This window comes from Salmo salar, chromosome ssa13 (genome assembly GCF_905237065.1).
Source record: "Salmo salar chromosome ssa13, Ssal_v3.1, whole genome shotgun sequence".
NCBI classification, from domain to species: Eukaryota; Metazoa; Chordata; class Actinopteri; order Salmoniformes; family Salmonidae; genus Salmo; species Salmo salar.
Window position 1 is genome coordinate 83764512 of NC_059454.1, and position 18541 is coordinate 83783052.

Below are 18541 nucleotides of genomic sequence, written 5' to 3' on the forward strand. Positions count from 1 at the left end.
TTCCTGGTCCTTATCGCTGTCCTCAAAAATGTGGATTTGCCTTCCCTTGCAGATGCCTTTCTTTGTGGTATAGCTGAAATGCCTGGTTACAGCTGTATGCCAGGCAGTAGTGTGGTCTGTGTAAAATAACAGGTTTATAACGGTCCTGTTTTGTGAGCAGTCGGCAAACAAAGTTTCTGGGTTCTCCCTCAGAATTCTGTGTTTAAAATTGATTCTTCTCTTCTCTGATTTGATTTCTGCTGGGTATTCAAAAAAAGGGGGGGAAAGTCTCTCAGTATCTAGCGCTGCCTCAGTGGCCATGTTGCTATGGTTACCACCAGTAAACAGTTAGAGCTAGACGGTAAGCTAGCTGACAGATTTGAATTTGGCTAGCTACCACGATGAAGTCTTTTAATTCACTCTCTGTCAATCTTTTCCTCCTGTGTTGATCTTCAGTTGTACAATTTGATTACCTATACATTTTTTGCTAATTTAATCGTGTCAATCTCGCTCTTTTTAACAACCAAAAAGTTATAACATGTCAGGAGCTGTTCTTCTGCATGACTTCTCTCTCTCTCTCGCTCTCTCTCTCTCTCTCTTTCCCTCACTCCCTCTCTCCCCCTCTCTCTCTCTCTCTCTCTCTCTCTCCCTCTCTCTCTCTCTCCCCCTCTCTCTCTCTTTCTCTCTCCCCCTCTCTCTCTCTCTCTCTTTCCCTCACTCTCTCTTTCTCTCTCCCCCTCTCTCTCTCTCTCTCTTTCCCTCACTCTCTCTCCCCCTCTCTCTCTCTTTCCCTCACTTTCTCTCTCCCCCTCTCTCTCTCTTTGTCTCTCCCCCTCTCTCTCTCTCTCTCTCTCTCTCTCTCTCTCTCTCTCTCTCTCTCTCTCTCTCTCTCTCTCTCTCTCTCTCTCTCTCTCTCTCTCTCTCTCTCTCTCTCTCTCTCTCTCTCTCTCTCTCTCTCTCTCTCTCTCTCTCTCTCTCTCTCTCTTTCTCTCCCTCCCTCTCTCTCTTTCTCTCTCTCTCTCTCTCGCTCCCTCTCTCCCTCTCTCTCTCTCTTTCCCTCTCTCTCTCTCTCTCTCTCTCTCTCTCTCTCTCTCTCTCTCTCTCTCTCTCTCAATTCAATTTGCTTTATTGGCATGATGTAACAATGTACATATTGCCAAAGATTATTTTGGATATTTACAATATATAAATAAATAAAGAATGAATGATGTCAACGGGACAACAGTAACAACAATAACCAAGGGTCAAAATAACCATACATTCAACAATAACAATAGCCATACAGTAGAGTACATGTGCAGGTTTATTGGTCCCTCAACAAGGTATTATTACTGTCCCTCAACTTATGGCAGGCAGCAATGTAGTGCGCTGCCAACACACAGCTCTCTGCGTCCTCCCCCTCTATCTCTCTCTCCCCCCCTCTCTCTCTCCCTCCCTCTCTCTCTCTCTCTTTCTCTCTCTCTCTCTCTCTCTCTCTCTCTCTCTCTCTCTCTCTCTCTCTCTCTCTCTCTCTCTCTCTCTCTCTCTCTCTCTCTCTCTCGCTCTCTCCCTCCCTCTCTCTCTCGCTCTCTCTCTCTCTCTCTCTCTCTCTCTCTCCCCCTCTCTCTTTCTCTCTCTTTCTCTCTCTCTCTCTCTCTCTTTCTCTCTCTCTCTCTCTCTCTCTCTCTCTCTCTCTCTCTCTCTCTCTCCCTCTCTCTCTCCCCCTCTCTCTCTCTCTCTCTCTTCTCACATCTGTCACTCACCAGAGAAGAGGGAAAGAAGACTAAGGTTGGTGAGTGTAAACTTCACTATTGCAAAGGCAAAATACTTTTTCAGAGATATATTGTCAATCCAGTACATTGATTTTACTGAGCATATCTTTCATTGCGTCTACAAGATCTTCTGTCCTAAGGTAGCAGTTCAGCACAGTTACAAGAGCCCAATTGCTACAGGTATTGTCTTTCGCTGCTATGCTTTACCTGTCTGCTGTGTTCTCTGATCTGCTTCTATGATATATCTGAGATTATCTGTTGAAAATGGACTTTTATCAATAGATTTATTCAAACAATAGTGTTATTTTTCATAAAATTACAATGAGTTGTATTCCTTATAATATACTGTCTAATATACAGAAGATACAGTACAGGTCAGCCTGAACAGGTTGACCTTTAATTACACTCTGGCAATATGTAAATGATCATACCTTATTCATATGCATGTGGCCTTGTGCCATTAGAGAAGCTGCTGTAAATGTCAGATAAAGGCTGTTTGTTCAGGGTGATTACAGTTTCATGAGGAACATCAGTCTCTCTGACAGCAGTTTACTAAGCCCACTTCCTGTATATACCTGCTGTGATAAGAGGAACATTGTCAGAAGGATGGGGCTCACCATCCCAAGCAGGTGGCCAGATGACAGTGCCCATTTCTTACTCGAACCCTGTCAGTTTACCTATGTGAACTAATCTCAGACTCCGAGAAAACATGAATCAGGTACTGTATGAAGTTACTGTATTAATTTACTTCCTTACTATCAGTTGTGAGGTCTGACTCTCTGTTGGATTGTGTGGTTTGTCATTGGAACATGTGACGCAGTTGTACATTTCCCGACATAACAGAGAAACTATTTATTTACTGTAATCCTTTGGCTTCAGTTATTCGTCTCAGATGTCATGGCAGACCAGGTACGTTATGCATCTGATGTGTGGATGTTTAGGTACTACATTTGTCTCTTATTTTGTGTGATTACAGATGTTTAGAGGGATTGACTGTCGGTTGTTTCTGTTAGTGATTGTACATATGCCAGAGTTATTTTTGTACACAAGTCATTGAAGTATAAAAGATGACATTTTTATACATTGTTCGAATTTTGTATTCTGCATCATAGGAGGACTCATTGCGAGCCATGCAGAACTGCTTCCGCAGTCAGTTTAGTGTGGAGGAGGTTGAGTGTGAGGACATTGAAGCAAGCAGGTGTGTTTCTTTTTAACTCTTTTGCATGTGAGTTGTGTGTGATTCCTTTGATTGCATGTTTTGGTTATATTATACTTAACTGGACAAAATGTGATGAGATAAGGTGATGTCCTTGCTACTTTTGTGTGTATCTCTGTTCTCAGGAGAACATCATCGGTTGATGAAGACAGTATCGATCTTGCCTGCACACTGTCACGATCATACGACCTCGGAGACTCTGATCTTCACCACACTCCTGTTATCAAGATGGGCTGGCTGGACAAGACCCCACCTCAGGGGTAAGAGGGAGAGGTGTGTGTGTGTCTGTGTGTGTGTGTGTGTGTGTGTGTGTGTGTGTGTGTGTGTGTGTGTGTGTGTGTGTGTGTGTGTGTGTGTGTGTGTGTGTGTGTGTGTGTGTGTGTGTGTGTGCGTGCGTTTGTGTGTTTGTTCATGCATGTGTGTGTGTGTGCATGCATTAGAGTGTAAATAATCTCTGTTTTATCTGCAGGAGCCTTATTTTCCAGAAGCGTTGGGTGATGTTGGATGCACAGTACCTGCGATACTTTCAAAATGAGAAGGTTCAGACGTCTTCCATAGACCCACACATAGTGTCACAGATCAGAGTGTATACTGTGAAATACCTTACTTATTAGACCCTCCCCTTCTCACTCCTTCTCTCCCTTTTCCTCAGGAGGTCTACTCAAAGCGGATCATAGACATACTGTCTGTCACTGAAGTGCTTAACGTTGGAGAGCAGAAGTTTGAGGTGGTGACAAGGAACAGGACTTTCTTGTTCCGTGCTGAAAACAACAGTAAGTGTTCCACCTAAAATAACAATGATCACAATGAGGAAATATGAATACTTTGTGTGTGTAATCTATGTGTGTGTGTGTGTGTGTGTGTGTGTGTGTGTGTGTGTGTGTGTGTGTGTGTGTGTGTGTGTGTGTGTGTGTGTGTGTGTGTGTGTGTGTGTGTGTGTGTGTGTGTGTGTGTGTGCGTGTGTGTGTGTGTGTGTTTTCAGCTGTCAGGGAGGAATGGGTGTCAGTACTGAAAGAAACTATTCAGCAGCGCCGTAGCAGCATGGAGATGTCCCTTATGAACTTCAGTTTTACTAGTGGTCAGCATGATAGTGGAGTCTCTCTCATTAGTAAACAAGGATACCTGGAGATGAATGGACTGCGCTCCAAGGTCTATGTAGTCATCTGTGCAGACAGGGTCTTCCTCTACGGGAACGCTGAGGTGTGTATCCATGGTGCATGCATTTGTCATGAAATAAATGAAATAAAATGTTAATGAAAGTCCTTTGGAGTCAGTTATCCTTAAAAACCTGTGATGTTCTCTGTCATCAGGAGCACAGCCAGGGTGTTGGCATCACCTACATTGAGATGAATCTGGGTACTGTGAAGAGCACAGACAAACGGTCCTTCAACCTCACCACCTTCTACAGAACATTCAGGTGAGACTGACCTCTGACCTATGACCCTTTATTGTCATCCCACAGTGAACCCTCTGTGACCCCTGTTCTGTTTGGTTAGTTTTCTGGCCGAGTCGGCGCAGCAGAGGGATCAGTGGGTGGAGGCCCTGCAGGACTGTGTCAGTCGCTCTCTGTCCAGCGATGTGGTGGCCCAGAAGATCTGGTCTGTGGAGGCCAACCAGCGCTGTGCAGACTGTGGCGCCCCCCATCCAGACTGGGCCTCTGTCAACCTCTGTGTGGTCCTTTGCAAGTGCTGTGCAGGTACAGAAGAACCTTGCCTAGATGGCAGACCAAACTCAGAGAGTCAATGGTCAAGAGCATTGATCAGTTTCTATAGTGATCAGATTACACACTCAGTCACACACACTACACTGACACTCTCACACAAAACACACACACATCCACATACACTACATTCACACACACATACGCATACCGACATAACACAAACACACATACGCATACACGCTAGCACACACACACACATACACTTTTACACTAATTATATCCTGCTGCTACTCTGTTCTTTATTTTACTCTTATTATTATCTATCCTGATGCTTAGTCACTTTACCCTGCCTTCATGTACATATCTACCTCAACTACCTTGTACTTCTGCACATTGATCTGGTGCTGGTACTCCTTGTATATAGCTCCATCCTTGTGTATTTTATTCCTCTTGTGTTAATATTTTGTATTTTTTAACTGCATCGTTGAGAAGAGATCGTAAGCAAGCCAATCACAGTGAAGTCTGCACCCGTTGTACTCAGCGCATGTGACAAATAAAATAGAATTTGATAAACAAATATTTCAGGTGAATAAGTTGTACCACATTGGTACAGTGCACATACATTTCCATTGGATACAAATGCCTGGGAGAGGACATTGAAATCAAACTCTGACATCTCTCTGTGGTTTAGGCGTGCACAGGGGTCTGGGCCAGAGTGTGTCCAAAGTTCGCAGTCTGAGAATGGATGAAAAGGTGTGGACTGATAACCTTATTCAGGTAGGTTTCTAATGAATATTCTATTAGGAACCTCATCCTCACCACCCATATGTGGTCTTTCTCTGTTTATGTTCCTCACTCTATGCTTCCTCTTATTTGTACATTTGAAGTCGGAAGTTTACATACACCTTGGTCAAATACATTTAAACTCAGTTTTTCACAATTCCTGACATTTAATCCTAGTAAAAATGTCCTGTCTTAGGTCAGTTAGGATCACCACTTTATTTTAAGAATGTGAAATGTCAGAATAATAGTAGAGAGAATGATTTATTTCAGCTTTTATTTATTTCATCACATTCCCAGTGGGTCAGAAGTTTACATACATACACTCAATCAGTATTTGGTAGCATTGCCTTTAAATTGTTTAACTTGGGTCAAATGTTTTGGGTAGCCTTCCACAAGCTTCCCACAATAAGTTGGGTGAATTTTGGCCCATTCCTCCTGACAGAGCTGGTGTAACTGAGTCAGGTTTGTAGGCCTCCTTGCTCGCACACACTTTTTCAGTTCTACCCACAAATATTCAATAGGATTGAGGTCAGGGCTTTTGTGATGGCCACTCCAATACCTTGACTTTGTTGTCCTTAAGCCCTTTTGACACAACTTGGGAAGTATGCTTGGGGTCATGGTCCATTTGGAAGACCCATTTGCGACCAAGCTTTAACTTCCTGACTGATGTCTTGAGATGTTGCTTCAATATAGCCACATAATTTTCTTTCCTCATGATGCCATGTATTTTGTGAAGTGCACCAGTCCGTGCTGCAGCAAAGCACCCCCACAACATGATGCTGCCACCCCTGTGCTTCACGGTTGGGATGGTGTTCTTCGACTTGCAAGCCTTCCCCTTTTTCCTCCAAACATTACGATGGTCAATATGGCCAAACAATTTTATTTTTGTTTCATCAGTCCAGAAGACATTTCTCCAAAAAGTACGATCTTTGTCCCCATGTGCAGTTGCAAACCGTAATCTGGCTTTTTTAAGCGGTTTTGGAGCAGTGACTTCTTCCTTGCTGAGCGGCCTTTCAGGTTATGTCGATATTGGACTCGTTTTACTGTGGATATAGATACTTTGTACCTGTTTCCTCCAGCATCTTTACAAGGTCCTTTGCTGTTGTTCTGGGATTGATTTGCACTTTTCGCACCAAAGTACGTTCATCTCTAGGAGACAGAATGCGTCTTCTTCCTGAGCGGTATGACGGCTGCGTGGTCCCATGGTGTTTATACTTGCGTACTATTGTTTGTACAGATGAACGTGGTACCTTCAGGCGTTTGGAAATTGCTCCCAAGGATGAACCAGACTTGTGGAGGTCTACAATTTTTTCTCTGAGGTCTTGGCTGATTTCCTTTGATTTTCCCATGATGTCAAGCAAAGAGACAGTGAGTTTGAAGGTAGGCCTTGAAATACATCCACATGTACAACTCCAATTGACTCAAATTATGTCAGTTAGCCTATCAGAAGCTTCTAAAGCCATGACATAATTTTCTGGAAATTTCCAAGCTGTTTAAAGGCACAGTCAACTTAGTGTATGTAAACTTCTGACCCACTGGAATTGTGATACAGTGAATTATAAGTGAAATAATCTGTATGTAAACAATTATTGGATAAATTACTTGTGTCATGCACAAAGTAGATGTCCTACCGATTTGCCAAAACTATAGTTCGTTAACAAGAAATTTGTGGATTGGTTGAAAAACAAGTTTTAATGACTCCAACCTAAGTGTATGTAAACTTCCGACTTCAACTGTATATTTGCATTAATTTACATGTTGTCCTTTGAAAAGAAGAACTCTCATAGCTCACCCTGTCAATAAAGGGATACATCTTTCAGATCAAGGTTCTAATGCCACTCTCTGTTCACCAGGTGTTCCTGTTAGGTAACAACATGGTAAACCTATTCTGGGCAGCTAACATGCCACCAAGCGAGGCACTCCACCCATCAAGTGATAGTGAGAAGCGCCAGCGCTTTGTCTCTGCTAAGTATTGTCAGGGGAAATACCGCCGCTACCATGCTCTGTTTGGCCAACAGGAGGCCCTCAACAAAGTGAGACACACACTTACTGTCAAATATCACTTTTCTCTCCCTCTCTCTATATATATGTTTCTCTCTCTCTTTCTCTCTCTCTCTCATCCCATACTCTCAAAAGTTCAGACATGTCTTTTCTTCTCTCTGATTCTCTCTCTCTCTCTCTCTCTCTCTCTCTCTTCTCTGTCTCTCATTTCTCTCTCCCTATCTCTTTCTCTCCCTCCTTCTCCTTGCCTATCTCTCAGGCTCTGTGCAGTACTGTTCAGACGGATGATGTATTGGAGACTCTGTCTCTGGTGTTCTGTGGAGCAGATGTGAACTGTTATACAGGTGATCCAGAGCGGCCCAGCCCTGTGTCCATGGCCCAACACTATGGACAGATACTACAGGTGGAGTTCTTAACTCACAACCACAACACAGGTAGGAGTCTCATCAATCAAACCTCTGCTCCATTTATATATCTTTTTTCTGGGTGCATTTACAGGTCTGGAACAATGCACCTATTTTTGGCCACCCCTCATCTTGGCCATGTTCTGTTATAATCTCCACCCGACACAGCCAGAAGAGGACTGGCCACCCCTCATAGCCTGGTTCCTCTACAGGTTTCTTCCTAGGTTCCGGCCTTTCTAGGGAGTTTTTCCTAGTCACCGTGCTTCTACACCTGCATTGCTTGCTGTTTGGGGTTTTAGGCTGGGTTTCTGTACAGCACTTTGTGACATCAGCTGATGTAAAAAGGGCTTTATAAATTAATTTGATTTATAAATAAATATGATTGATTTTATTTAGTTTTCGCTACCAAAGCTCTTGACCACAACGTAGCTGGTGTCGTAAAGGTCTTGAATCAACTCTGTCATTATTATTGCTCCATGTTTTTGTTGTAAATTGTTTGTCAGTGCTGTTTTGTCTCCTATTGTATGAATTTGTTGTTTATGGATGCTGTGTGGCTTTTCTGCCACCAGGTGACATGTTTTGTGTTGTCTTGCACTTAAAAAAAGAAAAACTCCAATAAAATATATGAAAGAGAACCCTCGTCTATAACTTTACATTCAACTTGTACTGTGTTTTGTTCAGTATAGGAGACATCAGTAGTTCTACGTATTTCCTCTCTAGAGCTGCCAGGGTCTAGGGCTGGAGATCGCACACTCCTAGAGGCTGCTCTCCCCGTCTCACACACTGGTTATCTCTTCAAGACCGCTTCCTCAATACGGCCAGTAACAGAGGGCAAAGCAAAAGGAGGTGGGTCATTCATGGCACTATGTATAAACTCGAATCTCTGGGATTTGTTTGGACATGCTTTAAATCCAGGGTTGGGTAGGTTACTTTCTAAATGTAATCTGTTACAGTTACTAGTTACGGTCCAATATTGTAATCAGTAACATAACTTTTGGGTTACCCAAACTCAGTAACGTAATCTGATTACTTTTCCCTTAAGAGGCATTAGAAGAAGACACAAAGGATCCATAAAACACATTTGATATGTCATAATAGTGGTCTGACTATTAATGGAATGAACTTAAACTTGCGCCTTTTTCATTGAGAAAATAGAAAGGCGCCATCATTTTATTTAGCAAACATCCGTTCTGAATTTTAAAGTAATCCAAGAAGTAATCATCTAGTTTTTCAAAAGTATCTGTTATCTGATTACAATATTTTTGCTTGTAATATAACTGATTACAGCTACAGTTTTTTTGTTAACAGATTACAGTTACTCCCCAACCCTGTTTAGATCTGAATGCCAATTGGTCAGGTGAAATAATGACTAACTTGGACAGTCCTCTTAGGAAAGTGTTACTAATGCCAATACAGTTACCATCAGCTAAATTTATAGATTTTCTCTAGATTTTAGTCGTCGATGGTGCTCTCTGAACCAAGGTAACTTCAGCTACTATGAGAGTGAGAAGAGCTCCAGTCAGAGCGGCGGAATGAAGATGAGTGATGTCCTGTGTCTGTTGGTCAATCCCCCAGGGAAACATGGGTAAGACAGGCAACACATTCACCCATGTTATGACATGAGCAGATCACATGTACTTTTCCAGGGTGTAGCAAATGTAGTTGTTTATACCATTTAGGCATAATTGGGAATTTATAAAACCCTATCAATGAAGGCTTTAGTAAAATGTTGATATATATATTTCTTACCACACTGTACCTTTCCTGGCTCAGTTATGCCCATTCCTTTGAGCTGTACCATGACTCTGGGAGAGTCTATCTATTTGGAGAAGACTCCTCTGACAAAGTGAAAGGGTGGATCAAGGCCATCGCCAAGGTAACCACCTCTTTAAAACTAGATTTTATTGAGTATCATGATAGACTGGTAATTAGTAGTTTTGCTACTGTATATGTCAGGCGCTGGTCCCCTCTGCAGCAGAGGACCTGGTGTGCTGGCCCTTTGAGAGGGTGGGCCGGTTTCGCTACACTGAGGGCCAGAGCCACCATAGCCCCCTCCTGGGCTGGTTCTCCCTGGGGGGCTCCAGACTGCTCCTACTCCTCCACGGAGCAGATCGAGTGGAGAACATCGACCTGCGCAAAATAAAGGAGCTCTGTGAGTCACTCCTGAAACTGTCACAGTGGAGGAATTAGGATGTATGTAGAGGGAGAAGTTTAGTGAAGTTTAACTTTTTACTGTGTGTTGTTGTACTAATGATGTAAGAGTGATATATGTTTTGGCTGCAACAGAATAAAACAGCTACTACGTTGATGTACATGCTGAAGTAGATAGTGTTTGATCGTGTGAGTCATGACACTGTATGTTGTTTTGTGTCCCCGTTTTAGCCATGGAGCAGGAGGCTGGTGCTGGTGCTGTGGTGCTGGTGGATGGAGGCAGGAGCCTGCGTGTGGAGGGGGACAGGAGGCCTGACTTCCAGGGCTGGCTGAGTGGGCTCCAACAGGGCTCAGGGAGAGGAGACGGCCCCCTGGACAAGCAGCAGCTCACTGACAGAGACGTCCCTGTCATCGTGGACCGCTGCATGAGCTTCATCACACAGCATGGTGGGTGGACGTAGCATGGCATCGGTCGGGACGGATACCTAACAAAAGATAAGCTCTTACTAGCTTCACTCATTTCACTATCAGTGTATTTGTAAGTCTGTGTTAATGCTTCAGTGTTGATGTGTTTCTTTATGGGAGATTTCCTTTCCAGGTTTGAAGTCAGAGGGCATCTATCGGAGGTGTGGTGTGAACTCCAAGATCGCCGCCCTGCTGTTCTTTCTCCGCCATGACCCCCGGAAGGTCCGTCTGAGTGAAGGGGAGCGCCAGGTGGATGACGTGGCAAACGTTCTGAAGAGGTTCCTCAGGGAAGTGGGAGAGGGGGTTTTCAATGGCCATCAGGCCTCTCTGCCATGGCTCCACACCACTAGTGAGTCTGACCTACCCACATTCTAATACTGGTGGACCACAATGACCACACCACTGCTTTTCACTGCTCGTATTGGTGGTCGTATCATTGAGCAGGTTAATATAATAGTTTGTTTAAAATGTTTATGTTTACATCTGAAATCCGGCTTCTGATGGGACTTTTGATAAATGCAGAAAATCGTCAATTAAAATGAACGTTCTACCACAGTGACCATGGTATTTTTGCAAAGGCTATTTGATTCTGAGTTCAGACATATAAAGTTTGTAAGTAAAAACTATTTATACGTTTTTCTGAACTCACTTCACTCGTGCATAAGAGGGAGGTTTGCACTACCAGGTACTTGCATATACGCAGATCAAATAAACCACTGGAACGCCAATTAAGCTGTTTACATGTCCTAATAATTCTACAGATTGCTCAGAAAACAAGGTGTTTTAATCGCCGTATGCTTACTTTGATTATGACCTTACACCGATTAAGATAAGCAGAGTAAGGTGTTTACATGACAAATTTCATACTCGGTCTTCTGCCGTAATCAGTTTAATATAGAATTATTTGTGTGCATGTAAACATACTCAGTGGTAGCCCCAAGGAGTTGTGTGCTGTAATGTGTAGGTGTTCTTCTTCTATGTCCACCAGCTATCAGTGAGATGAGTGAGAGAGTGTCCCAGTACCAGGCCCTCCTCCACAGCCTCCCCCGAGTCAACAGAGCCACTCTGGGGGCTGTCATCAACCACCTCTACTGGTGAGCCTCAATCTCTACCTCTGTCGGTCTGTCCTCCCCTCTCTTTTTATTTCTTTACCTCCATACTGGAAAAATGTTCCTCTTTCCCACAGGACATGTGTCCTTTATTCGCATATAAGTAGAATAAAAACAGTTTCTATACAGTTTCTATATAAGGAATTGACTCATTTGTCTTTGAAAGTTCAAGACATGCAATGCTGTTGTACAAATCTGGTGATTTTGTTCCCAAAGCGTCCAGTGCTTTGCAGATGAGAATCAGATGAACATGCACAACCTGGCCATTGTGTTTGGTCCCACGCTCTTCCAGATGGACGGCACTGATAACAGCGCAGGACAGGTGGTAGAGGATCTCATCCAGAACTACCAGGACATCTTCAATGTGAGTGTGTCTCTCTCACACTGATGACATGACTGATTTATAGAAGAAAAAGAGAGAGAAATGTACTGTGTTGTCACAAGAAGCCAAATGAAATGGCCTGATCAGATGGATGGAATGCATCTGTCTGTCTGTGTGGTAGGTGGATGCAGAGCAGTTTCAGAGGCAGCTAGACATGATCTCGCATGTCATCAAAGCACAGAAGGAACACACCGAGGAGGTGAGCACACACCTATGGCATGATGACATTTTCAGAACCCCTTGCAGCAGTTGTTCGCCACCCAACTGAAATGATTAAATCCTGACTTCCTTGACCTATACTATCTATCTCTTACAATTTGCTGGACTAAGGATGGCTGTTAGCCTGCTGTGTCTCTCTCTTCATACTGTTCTGTAGGGAAGCCCCTCACCTCTCACCATCTGTGGGGTTTACCTGGAGAGGAAGGAGGAGGGCTCTGAGCTGCTGGTTCAGGTCAGCTCCATGTGCACTCTCACCTTTCACCTTTGACTCTAGAATCCATAGGCTACAGTACAGGGTGTTCTTCTGCAATTTTTTTGTACCCAGATGATCATAAGCTCCCCTGCCTGCTCCCCTCTCTCAGATCTCCCAGGAAGTGAGTGCTGAGGAGCTGGTATGTAAGGTCCTGAGACGCAGGAACATCCATCCACAGCAGGGGGACTACTGGAGTTGCTTCCTGGTCGACAGCAACCAGGAGATAGGTAATGGTTTAGAACACCTCAGTTATAGTTGCAAAGTCTCTTCTTAAATGTTTGAGGAGTTGGACAGCTGTTGGTAATGTGTGAAATATCTTACATTTTTATTACGAAAGCTAGTGCTCAACTGTAAACTAGTGGTAAAATACATGGTGTCTTCTCTGGTTCCCCCAACAGAGCGTCCACTGCACTATCAGGAGCAAGTGTTGACTATCTATTTCTCTCTGGGTAAAGACTGTCATCTGGTGGTCAAGAAGAACTGTTACATGGAGGCCATTCTTACCAACATAGGTACAGTATTTTGAATGAGTTTTGAATGACTACAGTCATGGCCAAAGGTTTTGAGAATGACACAAATTTTAATTTTCACAAAGTCTGCTGCCACTGTTTGTATGATGGCAATTTGCATATACTCCAGAATGTTATGAAGAGTGATCAGATGAATTGCAATTAATTGCAAAGTCCCTCTTTGCCATGCAAATGAACTGAATCCCCCAAAAACATTTCCACTGCATTTCAGCCCTGCCACAAAAGGACCAGCTGATATCATGTCAGTGATTCTCTCGTTAACACAGGTGTGAGTGTTGATGAGGACATGGCTGGAGATGTTATGCTGATTGAGTTCAAATAACAGACTGGAAGCTTCAAAAGGAGGGTGGTGCTTGGAATCATTGTTCTTCCTCTGTCAGTCATGGTTACCTGCAGGGAAACACATGCTGTCATCATTGCTTTGAACAAAAAGGGCTTCACAGGCAAGGATATTGCTACCAGTAAGATTGCACCTAAATCAACCATTTATCGGATCATCAAGAACTTCAAGGAGAGTGGTTCAATTGTTGTGAAGAAGGCTTCAGGGTGCCCAAGAAAGTCCAGCAAGCGCCAGGACCGTCTCCTAAAGTTGATTCAGCTGCGGGATCAGGGCACCACCAGTACAGAGCTTGCTCAGGAATGACAGCAGGCAGGTGTGAGTGCATCTGCACACACAGTGAGGCGAAGACTTTTGGAGGATGGCTTGGTGTCAAGAAGGGCAGCAAAGAAGCCACTTCTCTCCAGGAAAAACATCAGGGACAGACTGATATTCTGCAAAAGGTACAGGGATTGGACTGCTGAGGACTGGGGTAAAGTCATTTTCTCTGATGAATCCCCTTTCCGATTGCTTGGGGCATCCGGAAAAAAGCTTGTCCGGAGAAGACAAGGTGAGCGCTACCATCAGTCCTGTGTCATGCCAACAGTAAAGCATCCTGAGACCATTCATGTGTGGGGTTGCTTCTCAGCCAAGGGAGTGGGCTCACTCACAATTTTGCCTAAGAACACAGCCATGAATAAAGAATGGTACCAACACATCCTCTGAGAGCAACTTCTCCCAACCATCCAGGAACAGTTTGGTGACAAACAATGCCTTTTCCAGCATAATGGAGCACCTTGCCATAAGGCAAAAGTGATAACTAAGTGGCTCGGGGAACAAAACATCGATATTTTGGGTCCATGGCCAGGAAACTCCCCAGACCTTAATCCCATTGAGAACTTGTGGTCAATCCTCAAGAGGCAGGTGGACAAACAAAAACCCACAAATTCTGACAAACTCCAAGCATTGATTATGCAAGAATGGGCTGCCATCAGTCAGGATGTGGCCCAGAATTTAATTGACAGCATGTCAGGGCAGACTGCAAATATTGACTCTTTGCATCAACTTCATGTAATTGTCAATAAAAGCCTTTGACACTTATGAATTGCTTGTAATTATACTTCAGTATTCCATAGTGACATCTGACAAAAATATCTAAAGACACTGAAGCAGCAAACTTTGTGAAAATGAATATTTGTGTAATTCTCAAAACCTTTGGCCACGACAAAGTTAAACTTTACTACATAGAGTTTTGAATGACCAGTACATACCATAAATATACTTACACAATTGCATATATTCTGTAAAAATTATTTATAAAAAAAAGCATTGATAACTGAAGAAAAAGTCCAATGAAAAGGGGGAAGGAGATGTGTTAATGATATGGTAGAAAATGTGTACAAAGTAAATGAGAGTTGATTGTACCCTTTCACAGCAGGCAGGGTAGATGTGTCCCGAAACGGCCTGATCAAATTCTGTGAAGAAAAAGGTCAAAGGGGTAAGGGAACCTTCAGCAGACGCCTCTGTGTGCTCAGTGGCTTGTCTCTAAGGCTGTACAAAGAAGTGAAGGTAAGAGAGGATGGAAGGAGATGTGTGTTGTTTCTGTGACAGTGTGAGACTCCTGTAATGTATATGTAGTATTTGTGTAACAACAGCCTTGTTTGCCCATCTTGTAGAGTTCTCAGCCTGAGAGGGAGTGTTCAGTCCATGCTCTGAAGGTCTACTGTGGTATCAAGAGGAAGTTACAGCCACCGTCATGGTGAGAATCTCTGAATGTCCCACTTGGGGCTTTAACCAGCAACCCCCCATTTCAAATAATGATCAGCTGTCAGCTGTCCATATCATGTCCTTGCTCTCCTTTCTTATGATCTCTATGATCTTGTGTTCTAGCTGGGGGATGACTGTGGTGTGTGAGAAGGCAGTACGAGTCATACAGAAATGGTGAGTATCTTGGGTAGCAACTGAAGATCGTTAAACAGTAGTAATTAGAGCACTTAAGCTCTGCTGAGGATCATGGTAAAGATCTAGCCCTTCTCTAACTCACCCTCGTCCACTACCAATCTTCTCAGGTACCTGTGCTGTGAATCAAAGAACGAGCTGATCGAGTGGCTGGCCACTTTTATGAGCCTCCAGGTAATTATCTTTTTGTGAAAGAAAATGTCCTGCTTTTTTCTACTTTTCTAGCTTTTCTCATCACTTTTTTTGTATTTATTCATTTTCATAGCATGATGGTGATCTGTGGCCAGCAGCTTCCAGGCTAGATTCCTGATCTGAGGCTGAAGGGGAAATAACCTGATCCTGCTTTCCCATCCCATCTACTACTAGAGATGTTTTCAAGTCTTCAGGTCTTTTCTGGAAAGAAATGCGCTTTCACTGTATGTCAAATCAATAACCTCAAAGTAAATATTTTCTCTGTCAATATTTGGTTGAACCTATTTATAACCCACAGCTATGGTAATAATAGGGGAGGCAGTATAGAACTACAGTATAACAACAAACTCCCATTTTAAAAATGAGTAACAATAATATTAGAGGCACATGAGAAATAAAATCTAAACGCTATGTTGACTTTGAGGTTCCCTTTTATGGGGACATAATGACCATGTTGGAGAGCTGCAGTCGTAAAGCCATCTAAGATGAGACACAGTGCTTTCTGTTCATGTCATTATGGTAACAGCGGTGGTCAGTAATGATTGGAGAGCAGGATTTCTACGCTGTCACTACTCAAGACCACAGCTTGTTGCATTACAGAGATGTGCAGTTTATATTACTTTCATTCATTTCATTAGCTCATCCTTTAACAGTACCTTAACATGAAAAGGAATCGGAGTTGTAAGGCTAGCTAGACAGCACCCTTAAAGCAGCCAGGGCAGGGAAAGGAGACTGATCTGGTTGCTATTGCAGATTCAGCATCGATCCAGAGCCGGGCTGGTCGAATCCCCAGAGGTTTCTCTCTCTCTCTGTATCTAAATCTGGGTCCTTCCACCAAGTCGGTGGCTTTTGAGAAGTGGAACTTAAAAACAAAAAAAATATTTTAACATTATGTCGTGAAGAGCACATGTTCATCTTCGTAAAAAAACACGTTTAAAATAATGTTTCAAATAAAGTAACAGAGTTGACCGTAACAGGGTTGATGATTTCATATTAAAAAAAGCCAGAAATCCCCTTGTGACAGGGGGAATGGAAGCTTGTTGTGTGCAACAGGGAGTGGCGGTTGAATGCAATCTTCACAACATCAACAAAAATATTTAAAAAAAAATGTGTAGCCTATCTATCTTTGGGTAACAGGGTTGAAGTTTTATGCACAACCAGCTCAGTTTTCCACCACAAAACACCAGAAAATGGCCAAAAAGAGTAGAACCAGCTCACATGCTTTTACTCTATGATTTGACTATTATATGTTCAATGTTTCTTAAAAGAAATTAAAACAAGTTTAAAGGAATAGTTTCACCATATTAAAAGGAGAGTTCAGTTCACGTTACAGGGTTGAAATGAAGGACAGACGTAAATGAATCCCTAATCACATAATTATATATTTTATCTTCTGAAATTACTTTATCAAAGCAAGAAAATAACTAGGGCTTTACAATGATGGTGAAAACTTGGGAGGAATGTTGGTGTTAAGTTGGTTAAAATCTTCCTAGATGTCAGAGAGGGACCTGTCAAAAAGCTGACTTTTAGAACTTTAGCAAGTCTTTATTCATATAAAAAAATCTGATTTATTGAATTCTTCATGTTGTCTATATTAAAGATGCACTCAGGGATCTTAAGCATAACACATTTGTAACATATTGCACAAATTATTGTACCATATCACACAAAATTGCAAAATACATATGATTTCATGCAAATTGCAAAATGTGTAACATATCACACGAAATGAACGACGTAGTACACAAAATAACAGGGACCACTTTTGGCTATGAGCACCACTTTCAAAACCACTGGCTGAAATTATACAAAAGTTAGAGAGTACATCTTTAAAAGGCCTTTCATTTCATATACCAAGCTATAAACACTACACATTGGTGCACAATTTCTACTTAAAATATCAAAGGGATACAAATGCCACTCTTTTTGTGGAACGACCCATCTCCTCTCCACGAGCTGCAGAGATACTGCTGCTCAGATACACACCATAACAGCATTCCGCTGTACTGAGAGGGTGGACTGGGGTTAGAGCTGTGAAGACGGGGCCCTGTTCCAGCTGTTAGAGACTGTGACTGACAGGTGACAGCGATGGGCCAGGCATGTGGGAACTCCTTCTTGTGCCGTAGTCAGCAGTTCCAGCCATCGACAACAGCAGAGATGTAAGTGTATAAATGTTGATGCGCTGGGTTGCTGGGTGGTTGTGTCTGAAGTACAACAGAATATGCTGATTATACATCATTATCTGAGTACCTGATTGTGATAAAGAAATGTTGATGTCATTGTATATCATTCAAAGTTTAATTTGTCTTTGAAATACAATGTGTATGGTTTTTGTGTTTCTTAAAATCATTATCCCACCGTTCCTTTTATGTCTGAGGTCAGGATGCTGTGGCCATTAAAAATCCTCTTTGACTTGGTTGGTTGATCAAAGCAAAAGTATTACCGATTTAATATACCCACTTCTACTGTAGAAGAAGCATAGAAATAAAAGGGCTGTCAGTGTTTGATCATTTCTCCTTCAAAATAAAAAAAGGTCTGAAGAGGTAGAGAAGTAAATTACTTCTACACCCTAGATCTCTGATGGTAAATTGTTTATTGTAGCCTTTGATATGGATATGTTTGCAAAAATGGCTCGCCTAAAACACTGTACTAGGTAGTCTCTTCACACTGCTGCTGTATCTAGAGTCTAGACTATTTGAATGGCAATCACAGTCCATTTTTGTCATAAATCAAAACATTTCAAGACTTTGATTGTTTATTAAAGCAAATGAAGTGCCTGTGGTAAATGAGAACATGCACCAACATGAATCATCCACACAACGTTGCTTCCATTCACCATCACGCTAGCACATTGCCTACCTCTGCCTTTCATAAAAAACAAAGCATAGGTTAGGTTTACACACCAGATCACACACACCTGCTGTTCCCAACTTCAATGTTTTCCCACATTCTATTATTATTATTTGTTTTAAATTTAACTAGGCAAGCCAGTTAAGAACAAATTCTTATTTACAATGACGGCCTACCAGGGAACAGTTGGTTAACTGCCTTGTTCAGGGGCAGAACGACAGATTTTTACCTTGTCAGCTCGGGGATTCGATCCAGCAACCTTTCGGTTACTGGCCCAACTCTCTAACCACTAGGTTACCAGCCACCCCATTCTAATTC

General features: G+C 42.6%; 1 protein-coding gene across 6 annotated transcripts; it reads left to right on the forward strand.

Moving 5' to 3' along the window:
- Positions 1 to 1736: 1736 nt before the first annotated feature.
- LOC106567845 (arf-GAP with Rho-GAP domain, ANK repeat and PH domain-containing protein 1) lies at positions 1737 to 17785 on the forward strand. 6 transcript variants are annotated; one of them, XR_006758366.1, is made up of 29 exons: positions 1740 to 2448; positions 2610 to 2639; positions 2843 to 2928; positions 3072 to 3206; positions 3416 to 3485; positions 3599 to 3719; positions 3929 to 4146; positions 4257 to 4363; positions 4443 to 4642; positions 5301 to 5386; positions 7246 to 7425; positions 7653 to 7827; positions 8518 to 8643; positions 9247 to 9382; positions 9571 to 9673; positions 9733 to 9949; positions 10180 to 10395; positions 10547 to 10762; positions 11402 to 11507; positions 11739 to 11886; positions 12026 to 12103; positions 12281 to 12355; positions 12486 to 12603; positions 12775 to 12888; positions 14658 to 14720; positions 14899 to 14981; positions 15113 to 15163; positions 15292 to 15355; positions 15447 to 17785. XR_006758366.1 is itself a non-coding variant. In XM_045692276.1 (29 exons), exons 1-29 carry the CDS (start codon positions 2440 to 2442, stop codon positions 15489 to 15491), a joined length of 3444 nt encoding a protein of 1147 aa, XP_045548232.1. In that variant the 5' UTR covers positions 1743 to 2439; the 3' UTR covers positions 15492 to 17785. The 6 variants fall into 6 exon arrangements, 4 of the variants coding, with proteins under 4 accessions (XP_045548232.1, XP_045548231.1, XP_045548233.1 ...); XM_045692276.1 differs by having other exon boundaries at positions 1743 to 2448; positions 14661 to 14791; XM_045692275.1 differs by having other exon boundaries at positions 1744 to 2448; positions 14658 to 14791.
- Positions 17786 to 18541: the final 756 nt, after the last annotated feature.

Excerpts from the sequence above, each read along its gene's own strand:
- LOC106567845 (XM_045692275.1), top strand. Across the intron at positions 3,486-3,598 it reads GATACTTTCAAAATGAGAAG|GAGGTCTACTCAAAGCGGAT; the intron begins GTTCAGACGTCT and ends CCTTTTCCTCAG. Across the intron at positions 15,356-15,446 it reads CCACTTTTATGAGCCTCCAG|CATGATGGTGATCTGTGGCC; the intron begins GTAATTATCTTT and ends TCATTTTCATAG.